Source organism: Anomaloglossus baeobatrachus, chromosome 8 (assembly GCF_048569485.1).
Source record: "Anomaloglossus baeobatrachus isolate aAnoBae1 chromosome 8, aAnoBae1.hap1, whole genome shotgun sequence".
Taxonomy (NCBI): domain Eukaryota; kingdom Metazoa; phylum Chordata; class Amphibia; order Anura; family Aromobatidae; genus Anomaloglossus; species Anomaloglossus baeobatrachus.
The window spans coordinates 215,131,856-215,155,927 of NC_134360.1; the positions used below are offsets into that span (position 1 = coordinate 215,131,856).

The window sequence follows — 24,072 nt, forward strand, 5'->3', positions numbered from 1 at the left end:
GGGAATCACTATGAATACCCATCCCAGCTATCAACTGATCGACAGCTGCTGCCAATCAAAAAGCTGTTTGTTTTACAAACTTTACTTGCTTGTGTTTCAAAACCTATACATCTGAGCTGACCACTAAAGGTACAGTTAGGTCCAGAAATATTTGGACAGTGACACAATTTTCGCGAGTTGGGCTCTGCATGCCACCACATTGGATTTGAAATGAAACCTCTACAACAGAATTCAAGTGCAGATTGTAACGTTTAATTTGAAGGTTTGAACAAAAATATCTGATAGAAATTGTAGGAATTGTACACATTTCTTTACAAACACTCCACATTTTAGGAGGTCAAAAGTAATTGGACAAATAAACCAAACCCAAACAAAATATTTTTATTTTCAATAATTTGTTGTGAATCCTTTGGAGGCAATCACTGCCTTAAGTCTGGAACCCATGGACATCACCAAACGCTGGGTTTCCCCCTTCTTAATGCTTTTCCAGGCCTTTACAGCCGCAGCCTTCAGGTCTTGCTTGTTTGTGGGTCTTTCCGTCTTAAGTCTGGATTTGAGCAAGTGAAATGCATGCTCAATTGGGTTAAGATCTGGTGATTGACTTGGCCATTGCAGAATGTTCCACTTTTTTGCACTCATGAACTCCTGGGTAGCTTTGGCTGTATGCTTGGGGTCATTATCCATCTGTACTATGAAGCACCGTCTGATCAACTTTGCGGCATTTGGCTGAATCTGGGCTGAAAGTATATCCCGGTACACTTCAGAATTCATCCGGCTACTCTTGTCTGCTGTTATGTCATCAATAAACACAAGTGACCCAGTGCCATTGAAAGCCATGCATGCCCATGCCATCACGTTGCCTCCACCATGTTTTACAGAGGATGTGGTGTGCCTTGGATCATGTGCCGTTCCCTTTCTTCTCCAAACTTTTTTCTTCCCATCATTCTGGTACAGGTTGATCTTGGTCTCATCTGTCTATAGAATACTTATCCAGAACTGAGCTGGCTTCATGAGGTGTTTTTCAGCAAATTTAACTCTGGCCTGTCTATTTTTGGAATTGATGAATGGTTTGCATCTAGATGTGAACCCTTTGTATTTACTTTCATGGAGTCTTGTCTTTACTGTTGACTTAGAGACAGATACACCTACTTCACTGAGAGTGTTCTGGACATCAGTCGATGTTGTGAACGGGTTCTTCTTCACCAAAGAAAGTATGCGGCGATCATCCACCACTGTTGTCATCCGTGGACGCCCAGGCCTTTTTGAGTTCCCAAGCTCACCAGTCAATTCCTTTTTTCTCAGAATGTACCCGACTCTTGATTTTGCTACTCCAAGCATGTCTGCTATCTCTCTGATGGAATTTTTCTTTTTTTCAGCCTCAGGATCTTCTGCTTCACCTCAATTCAGAGTTCCTTAGACCGCATGTTGTCTGGTCACAGCAACAGCTTCCAAATGCAAAACCACACACCTGTAATCAACCCCAGACTTTTTAACTACTTCATTGATTACAGGTTAACGAGGGAGACGCCTTCAGAGTTAATTGTAGCCCTTAGAGTCCCTTGTCCAATTACTTTTGGTCCCTTGAAAAAGAGGAGGCTATGCATTACAGAGCTATGATTCCTAAACCCTTTCTCCGATTTGGATGTGAAAACTCTCATATTGCAGCTGGGAGTGTGCACTTTCAGCCCATATTATATATATAATTGTATTTCTGAACATGTTTTTGTAAACAGCTAAAATAACAAAACTTGTGTCACTGTCCAAATATTTCTGGCCCTGACTGTATATATAGAATCAGCCTGATAGTGCCAGTATAGCACTGGTTTTTAGGTTATATAGGAAAATCCTAGTGATAGCTTTAAGAAAGCTTTTTATTCTGCATCGCTCTATGTAAATCTAAGCATTAGAAATGCAGGCGTAATGTTTTTTTCCCCACAGTGTTTTTTATGGTTTTCCTGCCGTCTTCACTGAACATGATCGGCAGTGAGAGAGTATGAGAGTTCATTGCATTTTGCATGTGAAAAGGTGCAGACTTCTGCTCTGAAACAATGCAAGATTTTACCATCCCCGGTAAATGTGATAATAATGCAATGTGCACGGTATAAAGGCATGAAGAGAAATACACCCTGGAGACCTGAAGCTATCATTTACCATTTTTAAGCGAAAAAAAAAAAAATGCCAGTTCTTCTGCTTGAAGCGTTAAACACATTTCACTGCAGGCCATTCGAGCAGAGAAGTCATTAATGATTAATGTTTATTCCCAGAAGTTTTATGTCAACAGGGAAATGGCAGAATTCCTGCTAAAATGTGCCCGCTGCTTCTCTCTGAAATAATGTTTAGCTTGAAATGCGTTGGGATTTATTATATACAGGGAGAAAAAAAAAAAAAAACAGATGGGACGTTTTGTACAGCTAGCTCCCATTGACAGTAGCGGACGTGAAGAAGAAAACTGCCATATCGGCTGTTCTGCTCATATGGAATACGGTCTATAATCTCCTGAGCCGTACCGCCGGTGCTCGGGTATCTACGGATGCATGTGAAGGCTTAAATCACCTTGATTAACTCCGATATCAACACTAACGATCCACAGTTGGAGAGGAGGATGGCGGAGGCGATGCACTCACAATAATGCAGAGCCATGGACGTCAATCCATAATCCACGAGCCGCGAGGCGTATACAAACTTGTAGATCTGAAACGTGAAAAATAGAATTAAATAACAGAATTAAAAAAAACAAACAAACAATGCTTAGGCCGTTTTTTTCTAGCGGTTTTCCTTGCTTATTTTATCAATAAAAGTAATAAAAAATTATCCCAGCAAAGTCTATGAGAATCCTGACTTGTGCACACGTTGCTTTTTTTTTGCCTTGCGTTTTTTTCCTGCTTTACCCTGATTGAAGTCAATGGAGTCGGTGAAAAAAGCAGGAAAAAAACCACGTTGTTGCTTTTTTATGTCCTTTTTTTATGTCACTGGGGTTTCCTGCAGCCTCATCTCATGATCTTTACCGCGGGATCTACCGCAGGGAACTCAGGTGACCTCGCAAGGTGAACCCAGTTCATGCTGGTGGATCACCGGGGTTTCCTGTAGATGCATGAACTCCGTTCACTTCTCCTTGCCTCCAGGGCACCTATGTCACCGGCATTATCTCCAGCCAGCAAGGTCCCACAGTAAAGACCGCGAGGCCTAGGTTCAGGAAACCCCAGTGATCTACCGGCATGAACTCGATTCACCTTGTGACGTCACTAAGGTTCCCTGCACCTCAACTGTGGAGGAGTGCCTTTCCATTAAATACTTAATTAACCTCTTGACAGGGGATTGTGGGAAGTATGTCGATTTGAATTACATAATTCAGTTTTCAGATCATACATATGACACAGAGCTAAAGATGGCCGCCATTTCCTGTTCTCCACACCTTGCCTGGAATGCAAGGAATGTCCAGATATAAGAAGACCAACATATAAGTAAAAGACCCACTGGCCAACCTAGAGGACCAACACACAGATGATGACGTCTTAGACCCACCCATCAGCATCAACACAGATCTGCCCATTGGCTAACCCATGAACTGTCCCAGTAATTAGGCATATCCGAACTGGTGTACGCCCCTAGTCTATATAAGAGGTTGCATGTTTTTTCTTATTCTGTTCGGTGCCATCTTTACTGTGATTAAGAAGAGATTTCACATCCGACTGTGTCTGATGTGATTTCCTTATGCATGCACTTGATCCACACCAATTAGGCTAGGCAGTAAGCAACAAGTGACCTCTGGCTAAGAGTTCACCCTAATACACCTAGGCCTCGCAGTGTAATGCCCATGTTACTTTTTTTTGCGTGCTTATGTGCTTTTTTTGACGTCACTGGGGTTCCCTGCAGCCTCATCTCGCGGTCTTTACTGCAGGACCTACTGCAGGGAACTCCGATGACGTCACAAGGTGAACCCAGTTCATGCCGGTGAATCACCGGAATTTCCTGTAGAAGCGCCGGCATGAACTCAGTTCACTTATCCTTGCCTCCAGGGCACCTACGTCACAGGAGTTCCTTGCAGCAAGGTCCTGCGGTAAAGACCGCAAAACAGGAAACCCTGGTGATCCACTGGCATGAACTCGATTCACCTTGTGACATGACCATGGTTCCTTGCACCTAGGCCTTGCGGTCTTCACCGTGGGACCTTGCTGGAGGGAACTCCAGGTGACGTAGGTGCCCTAGTCTGCGAGGCGATCCATACCTCAGTAACGCGGGGTCATCATGGTGATGATCCAGGGTTACCATGGCAACAATTGGGTCTCTGTAATCGCATTACAGGGACCAGATCGCCATGGAGAGGTAAGTGATTCCTCTCCCTGCCTCCTGAATGCTACAATGGCATTATACACATAATACACACTCTTCTACAGATACCTGGCATTTCCCAGCAGTGCAGAGGAAGCCAGTTAAGCACATACTGCTTCCCGCCTAAACTGATTTCTGAACTCCCACCGATACCTTTTTTGTCCATCAGAGGTTTAGAGTTTTGGTGCTTGTGATTTAGCACCACTATCTGTGTACTGTATGTATGCTGAACTGGCAAACCAGATAGTTGTAGTCTGGTCTCAGTAAATGGTAACGCACCACACTATTTACCTTTGCATTACCACTTTTTGCTTATCTATATTTTATTAGGTGGGAGCTACACACTATCCCTCTGATTCATCATTGTTATTTGTGTCTAATTTGTATTCTTTATTTTTGCCACCAAATTCCTTCTATTTGCACCTTTTTTGACATTTACTTGATACAGTGGGGAAAAAAGTATGTAGCCAGCCACCAATTATGCAAGTTCTCCCACTTAAAAAGATAAGAGAGGCCTGTAATTGACATCATAGATAGAGCACAACTATGAGAGACAAAATGAGAAAACAAATCCAGAAAATCACCTTGTCTGATTTTGCAAGATATTTTTTGAAAATTATGGTGGAAAATATGTATTTAGTCACCTAAAAACATGAAAGATTTCTGGCTCTCACAGACCTGTAACTTCTTTTTTAAGAGGCTCCTCTGTCCTCCACTTATTACCTGTAGTAATGGTACCTGTTTGAACTTGTTATCAGTATAAAAGACACATGTCCACAACCTCAAACAGGCATATTCCAAACTCCACTATGGTGAAGACCAAAGAGCTGTCGAAGGACACCAGAAACAAAATTGTAGCCCTGTACCAGGCTGGGAAGACTGTATCTGCAATAGGCAAGCAGCTTGGTGCGATGAAATCAACTGTGGGAACAATGATAAGAAAATGGAAGACATACAAGACCACTGATAATCTCCTTTGCTTTGAGGCTCCACGCAAGATCTCACCTTGTGGGGTCAAAATGATTACATGAACGGTGAGCAAAAATCCCAGAACCACACGGGGCGACCTAGTGAATGACCTGCATAGAGCTGGGACCACCGTAACAAAAGCTACCATCAGTAACACACTATGCCGCCAGGGACTCAGATCCTGCAACGTGTTCCCCTGCTTAAGCCAGTACATGTCCAGGCCCATCTGAAGTTTGCTAGAGAGCATTTGGATTATCCAGAAGAGTATTGGGAGAATGTCAAATGGTCTGATGAAACCAAAGTAGAACTGTTTGGTAGAACACAACTCATCGTGTTTGGAGGAGACAGACTGCTGAATTGCATCCAAAGAACACCATACCTACTGTGAAGCATGGAGGTGGCAACATCATGCTTTGGGGCTGTTTCTGATTCGTGTATATGAAAGAATTAATGGGGCCATGTATTGTGAGATTTTGACTGCAAACCTCCTTCCATCAGCAAGGGTATTGAAGATGAAACGTGGCTGGGTCTTTCAACACGATAATGATCTCAAGCACACCGCCAGGGCAACGGAGTGGCTTCGTAAGAAGCATATGACGGTCCTGGAGAGGCCTAGCCTGTCTACAGATCTCAACCCCATTGAAAACCTTTGGAGGGAGTTGAAAGTCCGTGTTGCCCAACGACAGGCCCAAAACATCACTGCTCTAGAGGAGATCGGTATGGAAGAATGGGCCAACATACCACCAACAGTGTGTGCCAACCTTGTGAAGACTTCCAGAAAACATTTCACCTCTTTGCCAACAAGGGATTTATAACAAAATATTGAGATGAACTTTTGTTATTGACCAAATCCTTATTTTCCACCATAATTTAAAAAAAAAATCTTGCCAAATCAGACGCGGTGATTTTCTGCATTTGTTTTCTCATTTTGTCTCTCATAGTTGTGGTCACCTATGATGTCAATTACGATCCGACCTCATCTTTTAAATGGGAGAACTTGCACAATTGGTGGCTGACTAAATACTTTTTTTCCCTACTGTCTGCGCTCACTTTTTTTTTTCCGTTTAGTGGACAGAGTTGAAATTTTCCAGATATTTTCAGTTAATTCATCAATTACGACATTATATAAAATTGCAAAATTTGGTGCAACTCTGTGATTTTATGCCTGTCTTTTAAAAATCTAATGTTTTGCTACATTTTGAAAAGTATGTGACTTTTAGTTGAAAAAAAAACCCCAAAACACATAAATCATTAATCACAGGGGAAAAAAAACAACTTTTAACTTTGCACCAAATTTATGAACCCCATCCGCCGCTTTGATGATCTTGGTGCACACATAACACAAGACAAAAAAAGAAAAGTAACGTAAAAAAAAATCCATAAAGATTGAATTGGGGCCTAAATCTTTCCCAGCTCCAACAATACATAGGAGTCTTGCATTGCAGCATATTTAGCACAGGACGAGAACAATACTGTAAGGCTCTGTTCCCTGTGTATTTGGAATTCACAGTCAGTGCATTTATCTAAAAATCTTCCTGCGTGCCAAACACAGAGTCCTGACATAAATCATACTTGTTTCGCGTATAAGCTACACTTGTGAAAAATAACTGTTTTATGCTGAATATTAATTTTGTTCTGGTCAGATTGGATGTATGAAAAGCATGGCAGACTATACTTTTTTTTTAACTAGAACAAAAGAAAAAAAGATTCGGATATAAAATTGCTAAAATTACAGTCTTATGTTATGTATTCCTGGTGCATGCGCCTAATATACACACCAAATATGTCATGAGCTTCTGTCACAAGTGTGTCACTGCCTGATGTGATCTCAGGGCAACCTGAGATCAGAAGGTTAAAGCGTATTAAGGATTGCAGATCCACTTTAGTCCCCACTTGTTATTTAACCTGAGATGGAGCGTATTTAATTCCACCAAGCACTGAAGGGGTTAAGGTTCATTTCTACCCTGCAGTGATCTAACAGGTAGTTGTAAACTCAGTTGCAGCCACTCTCTTCTTCTGTAAATATCCGCTCCTCACTATGCTGGTTATAGCTCATACCTATGCTGATCATGTTGAAAGATTTCGTCGCTGCATAGCTGTGGAGTCGCTACTATTGCAGCTTTTAAGTTTCCTACGGAAGAAACCTAGGCATGCTTTTTGTTGTGTCATTCACCACCCATTTGTATTACCTTCCTCATGCTGTCTTATTGTAGTCTCGCTGGCCTTCACTAGTCAGGTTGAGTTGAGGACCTTGGCATGTGACGGCGCATGGAATGAAGGACTCGTATAGGGATGTTAGGGAGTGCAGAGTTCAGCCTTAAGGGGGCTTTACACGCAACGACATCGCTAACGAGATGTCGTTGGGGTCACGGAATTCGTGACGCACATCCGGCCTCGTTAGCGATGTCATTGCGTGTGAAACGCACGAACGACCGTTAACGATCAAAATTACTCACCTAATCGTTGATCGTTGACACGTCGTTCTAATCCCAAATATCGTTGCTGTTGCAGGATGCAGGTTGTTCGTCGTTCCTGCGGCAGCACACATCGCTACGTGTGACACCGCAGGAATGAGGAACAACATCGTACCTGTGGCCGCCGGCAATGAGGAAAGAAGGAGTTGGGCGGGATATTCCGGCCGCTCATCTCCGCCCCTCCGTTTCTATTGGGCGGCCGCTTAGTGACACCGCTGTGATGCCGCACGAACCGCCCCCTTAGAAAGTAGGCGGTTTGCCGGCCACAGCGACGTCGCTAGGCAGGTAAGTACGTGTGACTGTTCCTAGCGATGTTGTGCGCCACGGACAGCGATTTGCCTGTGACGCACAACCGACGGGGGCGGGTGCTTTCACCAGCGACATAGCTAGCGATGTCGCTGTGTGTAAAGTGCCCTATAGGCGAGTGTTAGACGGTGACCCTACTTCCCTCTCCCTAGCACCAGGGCTTATTATTGTATAAGTTCCCTAGTGTACCCTTTGTGTTGCGTTGATTGCCAAGAGTCCTCCCCGTCGTGACATTACCCTGCTGTGTTGCGTCCCTCACCGGGAGCCCCCATGTATCTGGTGTGACTCCTGTAGTCACATCGTGACAGCTTCATCTATATGTGACACTCTACTGTAAAGAGGAGCTATTCCATATAAAATGAACACATACCCATACAGTGCCCTACTGGTCCCCAACTCAATGGGATGATTTACTTTGCCAAATCGGCACAGTCTATGGCACCATAACTGTAAATATTCTAACTAGCGGGCAGTAAGGCAAGCGATCGGTGTTTTTGGCATTTTTATACTTTTATCAGTTTATATGAAAATTAGATCGTTTTAGCAATTATCGATTCATTGTTAGATCTCCGATGAAACATTTACAATTGGATTATATCGGGAATCTTTAACCAACAGAAGGAGTAGTAGGAAAATCTCAGCAAAAAGGAAAAACGCTGCACAAAGGAAGTAAAATACATAACAAAGTCTATCCACTGGTGCCAAAAATAAGATGTTACAACAAATGTGATGAACATGTGTCTGTTCTTAGCAGGAAAAGGAAAGCATAAGGAGAAACATATGAGACGTTACACCATATACAACAGATCTTTAACTCTTCTGTCTAAGGAGCAGGTGCGACACAAGACACAATTACGGTAAAGAAGCCGTAAAATCAAAGCACTCGCGGAATGACCTGAAATTTGTTGTGTATGGAAAAATATGATAAATATGATGTCTTTGAGGGTTTTGTTGAAAACGGGTACCTGGAACGACGGGATAAAATGTCTGATTTTTCCCAAAATTTGGCAGTATTCCAGGATTTCAGTGCGCTGGATGTTCGCCGTGCTGGCAAACTTCTTAAAGCCCTGGCTGAAAGAGAGCAGGAAAAGATAGTTATCACATAGATGTACAAAGGGGACAGCAGAGGCTGCAGACAATGAATCGCACACAAAGAATCCAAGAAAAAAAAAATACAAATATGACATAAAGATCTAATAATATTCCTATAGTGTGAGCAAAATCTAAAGCAAGACATTGCCCCCCAGTGGAAAAAGTGATGTGTACCGAGTAAACAGTCTTTACATGTTTCATATTCAGAATTCTGTTCCATACTGCAGAAAGATTCTGTGGACAGTAAAATCGGCAAAAATAAAAAAAGAAACGTAATTTTCATCACATTTTTGGCATCTATGTATGTTTCTCCTGTCTTCCACTAACTAGAGCTTATAAAATTGTAATTTCAACCATTTTTGGGGTAATATTAATTGTATATATCATTTGAAAACAACCGTTTATAGAATCCAGTTGACAATCCACCTGTGAGGTGCAAGGTTAAATCCTTATTCACACTTACGTCACTGGATATATGGTAAGGTTTAAATATTAGATGCTAGGACCGTCCCGTTATGGGTCACCTTGACGTAGTGGGATGGCTTCTATGTTTCTTTGATTATAATGTTAACTGAGTACCCTATTTTATTTACATACTGTATTTTTCGTTATATAAGACGCATCGGATTATAAGAGGTACCGGTGGGGCGGCAGCGGTAGTGGAGCGGGGTCACAGGAGGCAGAGGCTGTGCTGGCAGTAACAGGTCAGTGGTGGCAGTGGCGGGTCAGTGGTGGCAGTGGCGGATCAGTGGTGGCAGTGGCGGATCAGTGGTGGCAGCGGCTGGTCAGTGGTGGCAGCGGCGGGTCAGTGGTGGCAGCAGTGGGTCAGTGGTGGCAGCGGCGGTGGCGGTTCAGTAGTGGCAGCGGAAGCTGCGGTGCTTGTGTGGTGCAGCAGGCCGGTGTGGCGAGTGTCCCAGTCTGTCCGCGGTTCAGACTTCAAAGAAATGGCGCCCGAAGCGGTGCGTGTGCAGATGGTGCTCTCATCCAAGAGCTCCATCTGCACATGCGCTGACTCGCGGCGTCATCATTTAAAGTTGGGACCGTGGACAGACTATGACACCCACCGCATATCCACCGCAGTCCGCATAGCCACCGGCCGCCCACCTGGTTGCATAGAGTGTCAGCCAGTAGGCTGTCCTCCCACCAGCACCGACAGGCACCCAGCCACCCGCACGCACCGACAGGCACCCTGCTGGCCGCCCGCAGACACCGACAGGCACCCGGCCACCCGCACACAGAGCCGCAGAGACAACCCCCCGCCAATTCACCTCCTGGTATGCTATATTCAGATTATAAGACGCACCCCTCATTTTCCTCCCAAATTTATAAGAGGAAAAGTGTGTCTTATAATCCGAAAAATACAGTACACTATTGCTGTTGATTTACTTACACTGACAAGCAAAATGGTAACAAAGTTTGAAATTTTGACTTTCAGGCTCCATATCTCACCATCCACTACAGCATCAAAAGAGGGACTATTAAGTGGCAAAGGGACTTATTGTCATTCCTGGGTATTCAGTTACCGGCTTTTTCCACTGAATCATCTAAATATTCTTAAACAAATTGAGGTGGATTTTAAAAAGTGGAATAAGCTTCAATTCACTTGGTTTTGGCGGATCAATGTTGTGAAAATGGATATATTACCTAGACTAATATATATATATATATATATATATATATATATATATATATATATATATATTTTTTTTTTTTTTTTCTTTTTTTAATTTGTTTATTAAGTAACAGAGATCAACCAGGTACAAATAAGGACATGTATAATGCTTACATGTGAAACTGTAAGAGGGTTCTGTACAGAGATACCATATTCCAGGTACCTTGGACGAGACACAGAGAACAAAAGAAGAAAACATAGAAAAGACTCACAGTGACTAAGGAGCATTCAACATTAATACCACACCGTAATTTTTACTACAATCTAAGAGCAAACGAGCGATTCAGACAATTATTACACTTAGGCGGGTAGCGTCAAAGGAGAGGAATTCCACATCTCCCAGACCTTATTAGATTTTTCAAGGCAACCTCTATTTCGATACACTGTCCATTCATATGGGAACATTGCATTTACTACCTCCACCCATGCACTTAAAACACAAGACACAAGAGTCTTTATATTCACCAATAATTGAAAACACCCCATAGACATCATGATGCAAATGTATAAAACATTTTATTAGTAATAGTGCACAGGGTATTACAAAATAACAGAGCAATAATCAAAGAGAACCGGAATGGGTAGTGAAGGAAGAGGGGAGAGCCCCACGTGACCCAGGAAATCAGTTTAATAGAGGCAGGACCTGCCAAACAATCTAATATAAGTAGCAGCCAACTATCCATAGAAGGCCCATATAGGAACCAAAACATCCAAGTGCCACTAGTCAATAACCCAAAAACATAGACAATAGCCTTATGTTAGGTCATACATCCGTATGACTAAGGCCTGTGTATGGGAACCTGACATGAAGGCCGGGGTGTGCCACACAGCAGGGCTATAACCCTAAATGACAAACAAACAGGGGGTGCCCAGGCTGTGTAGCTCAACCGACTAGCTATGAGGCTTACCCGTAAGGCAGACAGTCCCGGATCCTGAGGCACGTGGGGACCGACGTCCCAACACGTGTTTCGTCCAATACTTCGTCGGGGGACGGTAATTAAAAAGTGTGAGGAGTGAAGTTTAAAAAGGGGAGCCAATTTGTCACTGGCACGCCCCCATTCCCCATGTGTGCTGTGGTGGGTGGCCGCTACGGAGCGCGCCGCGGCACAGTCTCGGCGGCCGGAAACCGGCTAGACGGGAACTTCCGGTGACGTCACCAATAGTACATCCGGTTTCCCTCCGCAACGAGCGTTACCACGGACGCGATCAGGCGGAAGCACCACAGCACTACATCAGATGGACCAACACCTTGTGGAACCACCGGTTTAGCCACCAAAATCCCATCATCCACCATATGGTATCTAATGCATAGATATGCATTAGGCAAGGAATAGAAAAATCCCCTAGTGACCACTCTAAAAGGATTATATTACAGGGTATATATGCATTATGCATTATTCGTATATATACACCACAAGTGGTTGCGTACAGAAATGAAAATCCCCCAATAATACCTATAGAGGAAATCTATTACAAAACACATACACATATGCATTATTCATATACAAAACACCAGAGATGGTGCCAATGTGGAAGAGAAACAGAGGAAAAAAGGAGAAGAAAGAAGATAGGCAGACGTCTGCAAAGGAAGAATAAGTATAGGAACATGGACCAAAAATATACATGCTGGTTTCAACATAGAGACAATTCCAGACAGTCCATTTCCATATTGTCTGCCACAATTTCATGACCTCTCAATCCTCTGTTGTTCTGTAGACACATATAGACTTCCATTTCTTCTGGATCGAAATGGATGGCAGGCTCTTGGGGATGGTGGAGGCGAAGGAACAGGTGGGATAGGAGGCGAGGGGGAGGAAGGAGATGCGGGTGGGAGGAGAGGGAAGGGGGGGGGGGGGGGGGGAGAAGGGGGTTATTTGGGGGGGTCTCAGGGACACATTAGTGCATAGCCACTATGTGGCCAAGAGTACCCCCCTTTTTGGATGTGGTCCCCAACGTGTAGGTTGCTACCCTTGCGGTAGCTGCCGTGGCTGCCAGAACATCATCCGAGCTACAACTTTTTGCTCAGCGGACGGAAAGAGGGAGTTTTCCATTCGGGCATATATCTCTTGCAGCACATCTGGCGTAATATACTACGCCACATGTGGCTGCAACAAGATATATGTCGGTCTGACCTCACGTGAGCTCCGAATCCGCACAAGGGAACATGTGCGTGATGTTCTGGCGGCCAAAGAGGCCACCAACCCCGAATCCCTTAAAACGATACCCAGACACTTTAGGGAGGTCCATAATTGTGACCCCACATCCCTGAAGATCCGTGGTATCGACAAGATACACCTGGGTATTCGGGGCGGTGACCTCAAAAAAACGGTTGGCACAAGTGGAGTGCCGTTGGATTTTCGTCTTGGGTACTCAGGCTCCGGACGGACTAAATGAACGGCTTTCTTTTGCTTCATATTTATAACGGCTGTCCGTATCCCCACAGTGGTAGTGAGACTCTTACTGCCACAGTGGTGATTTCCTAAATAAGTCCGACTGGTGGGGGGCTGTGCTCCTCCCAGCCGGATTTAGGTGACTCGTAAATTGGTCCTCTGGGTGACTGTGTCCTCCATGACTGCGCAATAGAGGTGTGAACAATTGCGTAATCCTCTTGCGCATCTTTAGATATACTTTTAGATGTGTCTTTCCTGTTGTATTTATTGGTGGTCCTATGACTCTTTTAACAGTGTGTCTTTTTCTTTCGTTTTATTTTAAGGGACCTGTTTTTGTCATGAACCTCCACCTCTGGCCCCCTCTGTGTCCCCCTCCTTCCCTCCCCCTTCCTCCCCCCCCCCCCCCCCCCCCCCCCCCCAAATAACCCCCCTTCTCCCACCCCCCCCCCCCCCCTCCTCTCCCTACTCCCTCCCACCCGCATCTCCTTCCTCCCCCTCGCCTCCTATCCCACCTGTTCCTTCGCCTCCACCATCCCCAAGAGCCTGCCATCCATTTCGATCCAGAAGAAATGGAAGTCTATATGTGTCTACAGAACAACAGAGGATTGAGAGGTCATGAAATTGTGGCAGACAATATGGAAATGGACTGTCTGGAATTGTCTCTATGTTGAAACCAGCATGTATATTTTTGGTCCATGTTCCTATACTTATTCTTCCTTTGCAGACGTCTGCCTATCTTCTTTCTTCTCCTTTTTTCCTCTGTTTCTCTTCCACATTGGCACCATCTCTGGTGTTTTGTATATGAATAATGCATATGTGTATGTGTTTTGTAATAGATTTCCTCTATAGGTATTATTGGGGGATTTTCATTTCTGTACGCAACCACTTGTGGTGTATATATACGAATAATGCATAATGCATATATACCCTGTAATATAATCCTTTTAGAGTGGTCACTAGGGGATTTTTCTATTCCTTGCCTAATGCATATCTATGCATTAGATACCATATGGTGGATGATGGGATTTTGGTGGCTAAACCGGTGGTTCCACAAGGTGTTGGTCCATCTGATGTAGTGCTGTGGTGCTTCCGCCTGATCGCGTCCGTGGTAACGCTCGTTGCGGAGGGAAACCGGATGTACTATTGGTGACGTCACCGGAAGTTCCCGTCTAGCCGGTTTCCGGCCGCCGAGACTGTGCCGCGGCGCGCTCCGTAGCGGCCACCCACCACAGCACACATGGGGAATGGGGGCGTGCCAGTGACAAATTGGCTCCCCTTTTTAAACTTCACTCCTCACACTTTTAATTACCGTCCCCCGACGAAGTATTGGACGAAACACGTGTTGGGACGTCGGTCCCCACGTGCCTCAGGATCCGGGACTGTCTGCCTTACGGGTAAGCCTCATAGCTAGTCGGTTGAGCTACACAGCCTGGGCACCCCTGTTTGTTTGTCATTTAGGGTTATAGCCCTGCTGTGTGGCACACCCCGGCCTTCATGTCAGGTTCCCATACACAGGCCTTAGTCATACGGATGTATGACCTAACATAAGGCTATTGTCTATGTTTTTGGGTTATTGACTAGTGGCACTTGGATGTTTTGGTTCCTATATGGGCCTTCTATGGATAGTTGGCTGCTACTTATATTAGATTGTTTGGCAGGTCCTGCCTCTATTAAACTGATTTCCTGGGTCACGTGGGGCTCTCCCCTCTTCCTTCACTACCCATTCCGGTTCTCTTTGATTATTGCTCTGTTATTTTGTAATACCCTGTGCACTATTACTAATAAAATGTTTTATACATTTGCATCATGATGTCTATGGGGTGTTTTCAATTATTGGTGAATATAAAGACTCTTGTGTCTTGTGTTTTAAATGCATGTTTGAGTTGTTGCCTATAACCTTTGGATCTCAATGTTATACTCCACCCATGCACGCAACGTTGGGGGGTGGGGGGGGCTGCTCTTCTAACACAGGGCAATGAGTTTCCTGGACATAAATAGGCACTCCCGGAGAAATATTTTTTGGTGATGAGACCAAGTTCCCTCGTCCAAGACTCCAAACAGGCAGAGTAATGCATCAAGAGTTATAGGGAAGGAGGCCAGGGAGGACAGGAGCGATACCACCTCACACCAAAAGGCAACGATTACCGGGCAGCCCCAGATCATATGGACAAAGTCTGCATCTTCCCCACCACGGACACTCTGACGCCTCTCGGCGTCACATTTTAAATAACCTCAGTGGGGTGAGATTTGCCTGGTGTATTATATAGATTTGGATCATTTTGTTGTTAATTGATGGGGAGACCTTAGTAGGTGATTCCAAGACTTCCTCCCAGTCATCCTCCTGCATATTCACTAGACTATTATATTATTCTCAAACCATACCGCTCATGTTACCGGCTTCATTCTTTTCTCGCCTGAAAACCATGGTAACTAAGTTTATATGGACCCACAAACGCCCCGCGCATATCTTACAACACACTTAGCAGACCTACGGACACTGGGGGGATGGGCCTGCCAGACTTTTGCTTATATAGTTTTGCCTCCCTTGGAACCTGTGTCTTGGACCTCTTTCATTCAAGAGAATCTAAGAGATGGGTGAAGGCAGAATCCGAGAGTCATGATCTGAATGGGGTAGGCTTCTGATCCGGACTTCATTTCCCATCCCTTCATTACCAAACAGTTATTGGCTTTCATTTCCAAGAGTAAGACAGAATTTAACCTTTCATCCATTCCGGGGTCATTAACTTCAGGATATGATAACCCGAATTTCTGAGTGGAACCCAAGAGACTCAATTTTCTTCACAGGATATGGCGCGACCATCCCATAGTAGTTGATTTTGTTACCACTTCTGGGATTAAACCTCTGAGTAGTCTATTTCCGGAAATGTATGTATTCTCAGAGGCATGGTTCTTTTACGAACAATTAAAACGCTTCATTAGATCACTAACCAGATGAGCTAACATCTACAAAACACTTACACCATTCGAGACACTATGATTGAGGAAGAAGACCCTAGGTTATACTGTCTCAAGTCTTTATGACCTTTATCGAAGCCATAGGTGTGATGTTGGCGGCCTGCCTGGGTATATCCAGAAATGGGAGATGGAATGGGGTAGATCAATCTCCCCGGAAGATCTTGGTAAAAGTTTCCTTTTGGTAAACAAATCGTCTATGAATTTGATTCCTAGACTGTGTAGACAGACTGAGGTCCCGTTCAAACCAGATTTGATAGCGGAAGTTAATGATATCTTTAGGATGGAGACCCTGGTGGCCCAAGTTGTGGGCAATAAAGATAAAGTGGATGCAGCATGGGCACCATGGATTATGTTTAGAGAATCGCCAGACAGGAGCCTGTGGTTAGAAGGAGAGCAAGAGTTGACACCAGTCTCCTCCGCCTTCCATTAACAAAATTTAATCTCTAGTATCCCCTCCCCCCTTCCTGCTATATTCTATCCTTCTAAACATCATTACTTGCCTTTCTCATTAGTTCCCCTCTCCCTACATTCTTCTGGCCTATAATCTTACTTTTCTTGGTCTTCTGCGGACCCGTTTCTTTAAAAACTTAAACCATAATGCTGAACTGTTTTGTGTTTAACAGATTAAGCTGTTCCTGAATCGTGCTATTTATGGTTTCTGTGAAAATGTGGAATGTTTGTATGTAAATGAATATTTGTGACTTAATTACCTATGGATTCAATAAAATTTGATTTACAAAAAAAGGGGACTATCATCATTTTATAGACAATCATCTTGGCTATCTCATACATAAATTTGACTTACAACTATTTAGCATATGATTAGTTATACAGATTTTTGTCATGTTACTGCATTGTTAATGTTTTGCTCCTGGGGGGTGGAAAAATCTTTTTCTTCCTGAATACTACAAATTACAACCTGTTCTCACATTCGGTAATAGCTCAGTGTGTTATTAGGTTGATTCCCAAGAGAAAGGTCACAGGTTCAAATTGAAGAGCAGCCTTGAAGAAGATTTCCCAAGAAAAGAGAAACAGCATCATCCTACTCAACGATAGTGGTCTCTACGCTACGAAAATTGCAAAACTCCATCATCTGAGTACCATGACCATTGGGATCATAGAAAATGTAGTCCATCCATCCATTCAAAAGCCAAGAGGTGTACGTCCAGGGAAAATATTGGAGTAAAATATTTGGCTCATGACAAGGTCTATCAGTTCTGGTTGGAAAAACACATCAGTGCAAATGGTTTGCATGTGTCGTAATAGTGAGATCACAGATGCACATTACACAAGTCTGGAATGATGACCTAAAAAAAGCTGAAGAAATCTAGGCGTCAATAGTGTCATAAGAAACGCCTGCTCGAGTTTGCAAAAAAAGTACAAAAAGTGGACATGGGTGATTTGTTCCAATGAGGCGAAAGTCAGACTAGGCTCTGATAGGTGCAAATGGGTCTGGAGACGTTCAACGACACGTTCCCACAGGACAACATGAAGCATATGTTGAGATAGGCGAAGAAATGGATCAACAACAATGAATTAGAGGTGCTGGATTGGCCCCATAGTCCCCAAATCTCAACACAATGGAACACTTGTGGGTAGAGTTGAAGAAAAATCTGTATACACATGCAAGCGAGGCAACCAGTATGTACCAAGATGGAATGTGTAGAACAGACCTGGAATCAGATTTTGGTCGAGACATGATAATTTGATGGATTTGCTTCCTTGTGCCTAATTTGTCCTCAATAATTCAGTTTCAGAGTCTTCTGGCCAATTTCTCTTTGGCACTATATTTCTTAATTTGGTTGAGAGCCTTGCCTTCCTTTGCTAATGTAATGGTATCAAAAAGTCAACCTTCTGCTGTGAACAGCATCTCACCAGAAATTCATAACATCTGTACAGAGGTATAATCAAATTTGGCTGCAGCCACAGCAAAAGCAAAGTATATTGCCGATAGAGACTGACGACCTGTTCCAAACATCTGTCCTGGAGAATAATATTTGGTGTTCTGCCAAAAACATCCATTTGAACATTCATTGCAAGAAGCTGGATCCTAAATTCATCGGTCTATTCCAGATTATCAGTAAATTAATCCGGTCACTTTCCATCCGGAATTACCTACCATGCTAAAAACTCACAAAGCTTTTCACATCTCTTTACGAAGTCCTAAGCTCTTCGAATTTTCCCCAACTATTAAGGGAGATCCTTCTTCAGCCACTGATCCTCACATGGAGCGTGAGATTATCCAAATTCTGGACTCTTAGTCTTAACCCTAGAACGCATACCTGGTGCCACACAAACCTTCAAGGTTACTTGTTTTCTATTGTAGATTTCCATGGTTGCGTGTTCTAGGGTTAGGAAGGTTCATGGGAATCTTTTCTACTTAATAACCTGGAAGGGATATGGTAGCACAAAGAGATGCTAGGTTTCATACCAAAATCCTCTTTTTTCTCTTACAAATTCTTTCCGGAGGGGACTCATTGTGGTGGGATAAGGGGGACTCATATTCACCTGTCCTGGCTTAGGCGCCATTTTTGTGTTACGAACGTATGTAATTCAACACAGGTAATGGGAAAATAGAGCCTCTCTCACTACTGCCGGACCTATACCTTACTGGTTCGTGTACAGACAGTATCCCTAGCTGTACAGCACCCTAATTGGTCCTGTACAGGCTGGAATAATCCTAGCCGCACAACTGGAAACCCACAACCGGGACCTGGCAGCCTAAAAGGCTGTTGGGTTGTTCCACGTACCTCCTGAGAAACCAGAGGTCAGGTTTTCTATGCACTACAAATCAAGATATGGCAAGCCAGCAGAGACAGACAGGGAACCAAAGTGCAGAAATAAAGAACGTGCACAAGTAGAAACAGGAGAAATAATAAATGCAAGCAAGGGTAACCTCCTAAAAACAAACAGAATAAAGGTGTAGATGAGACAAATGAGAAAGCATGGTGCAAATACCAAACTGGTCTCTATCTAACAGGAAAATTCTTTGCAGTGAAGCTGGTACTCCTTAGCAGAATCCACACAGGAATGAATATAGCCAGCAGAGAAGACTTTGATAAGGAGAATATAAATAGCCCCATCTGTGATGTGACAGGACAGAGACAATAAGCAATTGAGAACAGGTGATAGCTCCACATCATAAGAAGAGAAGTAAATTGAACATCAGCATTTGGACAGGGACTGACCAGGCTGTGGCTCAGCAAGGAAGGAAACTGACCACATAGCCCTTGGTCTCCAGATCACATCTCAAAGCATGACAGTCTTGGACCCTCAGCACCCCCCACCATCTGATGCTGCTAATTAAACTCGCAACCCAGGCAATCTGCATGAAGACCTCCAAAACACACCTAGCTTCATGACCATGACTCTTCCACTTGACAAGATACTGAAACAGCACCTGACTCACCTAAAGCTCAGCACTCACACCATATAACACTTCCGCACAACGTGGACAGGAGTTTTCTTACGTTTGCAATTGACACCTTATTTAGGTTGGTCACTGGTTAAGTGACTACCAGGACACAATGGAGCCTCGCTAGGCAAGGGTAAACTTTGCTGGGCCCAAAACGAGGTCTTAGTGCTAGTACAGACTCTGTAGTTACAGACATACTGTCCAGTATGCTGATGAGCATTGTGAACGTGTGTCAGAGCACCCAGAAACACCCCTTCACCTAGAATTCTGATAGGTTCTTTATCCCTTAATTCAAGAACAATATTAGGAAGCAAAACATCAGCCTTAACCATTTGAGATCTCTGCACCAGTAAAAGAGGGAATCTCAGCCTTCTGGAATCTGCATCACTACAAAAAGTCTCCTTTTTCCTTTACAAATCTTTTATATATTTGAAACATTGAACAATGACCTGACCAGAATCACCGCAATATGAACAAAACAGAGTGGATGGTCCAAGTTTCGTTTTCTGCAAGCACCATCCTGTATAGGTTAATCAGTGTCAACTGGTAGCGAGGAAGTTGTCATTAAGCGCTTTAAATGTGTCTCTATCTCTTAAACATCTATTCAAATAAACATCCAGTGACTTTGCTTCCTCCAGGGACCCCGGACAGGGACTGTAAGCCATCATGTCCCTAATCGGATCAGAGAAGAAAGGGATAAGGAGAATATAAATAGTCCCACCCAGGATGTGATAGGACAGAGACAATGAGCAATTGAGAACAGGTGATTACTGCACACCATAGGAAGAGAAGCAAAGGTACAAGTATATAGATCATCAACATTTGGGCAGGGACTTACCAGGCTGTGGCTCAGCAAGGAAGGAAACTGACCACACAAAACAAGGTCACCTGATCAAGTCCAAAGGCATGATATTTTCTTTGCTTTCCTTATGGCGGACTCTTTTTGTTATAGTCCATGCCAGTTTACTGTGGTAACCCACTCAAACTCCTCTGCCAATATTACAAATGTCTTTTAAGGCCAGCTCAGGCGGCCATGCACTAGCTGAGTATTCAAGAAGCATAACTTTGAGCTACCACTTGTATACCAGGAGTACACCTCATCATCCACTGCAGTCAGCTCAGCTGTCTAATCATCTTGCTAGTGAACACCTACCTGCTATTCAACAATCTGCAACTACTTCCTAGCTTAAGCCTGCTTTACATGTTACGATTCTGCATATGATATCGTATGCGATCGTAACCGCCCCCATCGTATGTGCGGCACGTTCAATTATCCCACCCACCTCCTTCCTTCCGCATTACCGGCCGGGAGCCGCAGGACGCAGGTAAGATCTGTTCATCGTTCCCGGGGTGTCACACACTGCGATGTGCGCTACCCCGGGTACGATGAACAATCTGACGGTCAATTCATGAGAAATGAACGACGTGCGTGCGATGAACGTTTTACCGTTCAATCGCAATCGCACGTAGCTGTTACACACTACAATGTATGTTACGATGCCGGATGTGCGTCACTTACGACGTGACCCCGCCGACACATTGTAAGATACATTGCAGCGTGTAAAGCGGGCTTTAGTCCTGTGAATCCCTGTCCTACTGTACTCTCAATTTTGCTGCTACAGATACCTATGAATGGACTCATTTCGGCTAGCTAGCTGCTGTTCACACCAGTATGTTTTCAAGTTAGGTACCCGATTATTATTTGTCTCTACTATTCCTTTGTGTAATCATCTCTGCAAGCAAGTAATTGGTTTACCTATTCATCACAGCTATCCTGCAGTTAACCATTTGCCTACTGCAAGTTCGTGATTGCATACATCTCTACTATCAACCATTTACCTGCTGCAAGCTCCTGATTGCATATGCATATACAAATCCACATATTATCTATACATCTATGGTTCCTCTGTGCATCTGCAAACCAGGCATTCCTTCATCTTTTGTTTCCTGTTCCGCTTGCTTCTCTTGTTCTTGCAGATCTAGAAGCTGAGTCTGTTTCATACTAGACAATTTACATAACTGGCATTTGCCTATAAGTAGAAATGCCGGAGCTGTCTCTGATTGCTGTACTTTAACCATTTAAATGCCGCTGTAAATTTCTGATAGAACCATTTAAATTGTCAGTTCCAGTGCATCGAAGATGGTTTAAATGTAACTTTATTCGTTCATTAGTTATATACAATTTTATGACCACTTATAAAATGTGTTCAAAATGCTGCCCATTGTGTTGGATTGTCAATGCAACCCTCTTCTCCCACTCTTGACACACTGATAGCAACACCGCAGAGGAAATGCTACGTCAAAACCAAACACTCCATTGTTTTTCTTGTGAAATTTTCAATAAGTTTGATGTGTTGCATGACCTTCTTCCCATTGGAAAAAATAAAGTTGGATCCAAAATGGCCGACTTCAAAATGGCCACCATGGTCACACCCCATCTTGAAAAGTTTTCCCCCTCCCATATACTAATGAGCCATAAACAGGAAGTTGATATCACTAACCATTCCCATTTTATTTAGGTGTATCCATATAAATGGCCCACCCTGTATAAAAGTTATGGGCCTCAGAACATGGAGCTGCAAACATATAATGTATTATATATTATAATATATATTATTAAAATATATAATATATATATATATATATATATATATATAATTATTGATTATTGATCTCCCTAAGGTCAACCATCCTTGCTCACATAGTCTTTTACTAGGCAATGTCCCACTAGCCAGATTCCTACTCCACACTGATGAGGGGCAAATACCCCGAAACGGCTGTCTGTGGATGGATACCATGTTTGGCATAGGTGGTCTCCTTGACTGGAGACTGCCCTTCCCGTGGTTGTTCCTTCCTGGTGAACGACCTGGCTAGGTTCCTGCCAGCGTTGAGAAACATGTGATGGTGTCTCCGCAGGCCTTCTTGCTTTATATATAATTAGAATATATATTATATACGGTATATATTTTTTTTTTCACAACTAAAATAACAAAAAAACTTTGGACAAGTTTAGTGTTGCCAAAATCGTACTGAACTGGAGAATAATGTTGCCAGGTCATTTTTATCACACATTGGTCAGAAAAATAAACCCCAAAAAAAGAATAATGGTGGATGTTTGTTTCTTTTGCTTTGTAATTTCATCACACTTGGAATTTTTTGGAAAGTTATAACTTTCTGAAGGAAAGAAGGAAAAAACTTAACATTCCTGAGTCGTTAAGAGGTCAATCCGTATGGTGGTCCATATGTACCTGTATGTATGTAATAAATATTGCCACCACGGACACTAAAATCAGCTACTGGGGTCCAAACTGAAGCACATTAGTCAATCTTATGTACAGTACAGACCAAAAGTTTGGACACACCTCATTCAAAGAGTTTTCTTTATTTTCAGGACTCTGAAAATTGTAGATTCCCATTGAAGACATCAAAACTATGAATTAACACATGTGGAATGAAATACTTAACAAAAAAGTGTGAAACAACTGGAAATATTTCTTATATTCTAGGTTCTTCAAAGTTGCCACCTTTTGCTTTCATTACTTCTTTGCACACTCTTGGCATTCTCTTGATGAGCTTCAAGAGGTAGTCACCGGAAATGGTTTTCCAACAGTCTTGAAGGAGTTCCCAGAGATGCTTGGCACTTGCTGGCCCTTTTGCCTTCACTCTGTGGTCCAGCTCACCCCAAACCATCTCGATTGGGTTCAGGTCTGGTGACTGTGGAGACCAGGTCATCTGGCGTAACACCCCATCACTCTCCTTCTTAGTTAAAAAGCCCTTACACAGCCTGGAGGTGTGTTTGGGGTGATTGTCCTGTTGAAAAATAAATGATGGTCCAACTAAATGCAAACTGGATGGATTACCATGCAGCTGCAAGATCCTGTGGTAGCCATGCTGGCTCAGTATGCCTTCAATTTTGAATAAATCCCCAACAGTGTCACCAGCAAAGCACCCCCACACATCACACATCCTCCTCCATGCTTCACGGTGGGAACCAGGCATGTAGATTCCATCCGTTCACCTTTTCTGCGTTGCACAAACACACGACAGTTGGATCCAAAGATCTCAAATTTGGACTCATCAGACCAAAGCACAGATTTCCACTGGTCTAATGTTCATTCCTTGTTTTTTTTTAGCCCAAACAAGTCTCTTCTGCTTGTTGCCTGTCCTTAGCAGTGGTTTCCTAGCAGCTATTTTACCATGAAGGCCTGCTGCACAAAGTCTCCTCTTAACAGTTGTTCTAGAGATGTGTCTGCTGCTAGAACTCTGTGTGGCATTGACCTGGTCTCTAATCTGAGCTGCTGTTAACCTGCAATTTCTGAGGCTAGTGACTCAGATAAACTTATCCTCTGCAGCAGAAGTGACTCTTGCTCTTCCTTTCCTGGGGTGGTCCTCATGTGAGCCAGTTTCTTTGTAGCGTTTGATGGTTTTTGCCACAGCACTTGGAGACAC

At 43.5% G+C, this 24,072-nt stretch overlaps 1 protein-coding gene across 3 annotated transcripts in view; it reads right to left on the reverse strand.

The window, feature by feature from the left end:
- Positions 1-24,072, reverse strand: part of SEC16B (SEC16 homolog B, endoplasmic reticulum export factor) — a 276,625-nt gene that overhangs the window by 144,091 nt on the left and 108,462 nt on the right. For all 3 annotated transcript variants that reach the window (XR_012724949.1, XM_075320161.1, XM_075320162.1), the window contains exons 16-17: positions 9,044-9,149; positions 2,554-2,691 (exon numbers count right to left, since the gene is read on the reverse strand). Coding sequence is in view for 2 of the 3 variants with exons in the window: in XM_075320161.1 (XP_075176276.1) it covers positions 2,554-2,691; positions 9,044-9,149 (244 nt within the window). In the remaining variant the exon portion in view is untranslated. The remainder of the gene's footprint in view (positions 1-2,553; positions 2,692-9,043; positions 9,150-24,072) is intronic.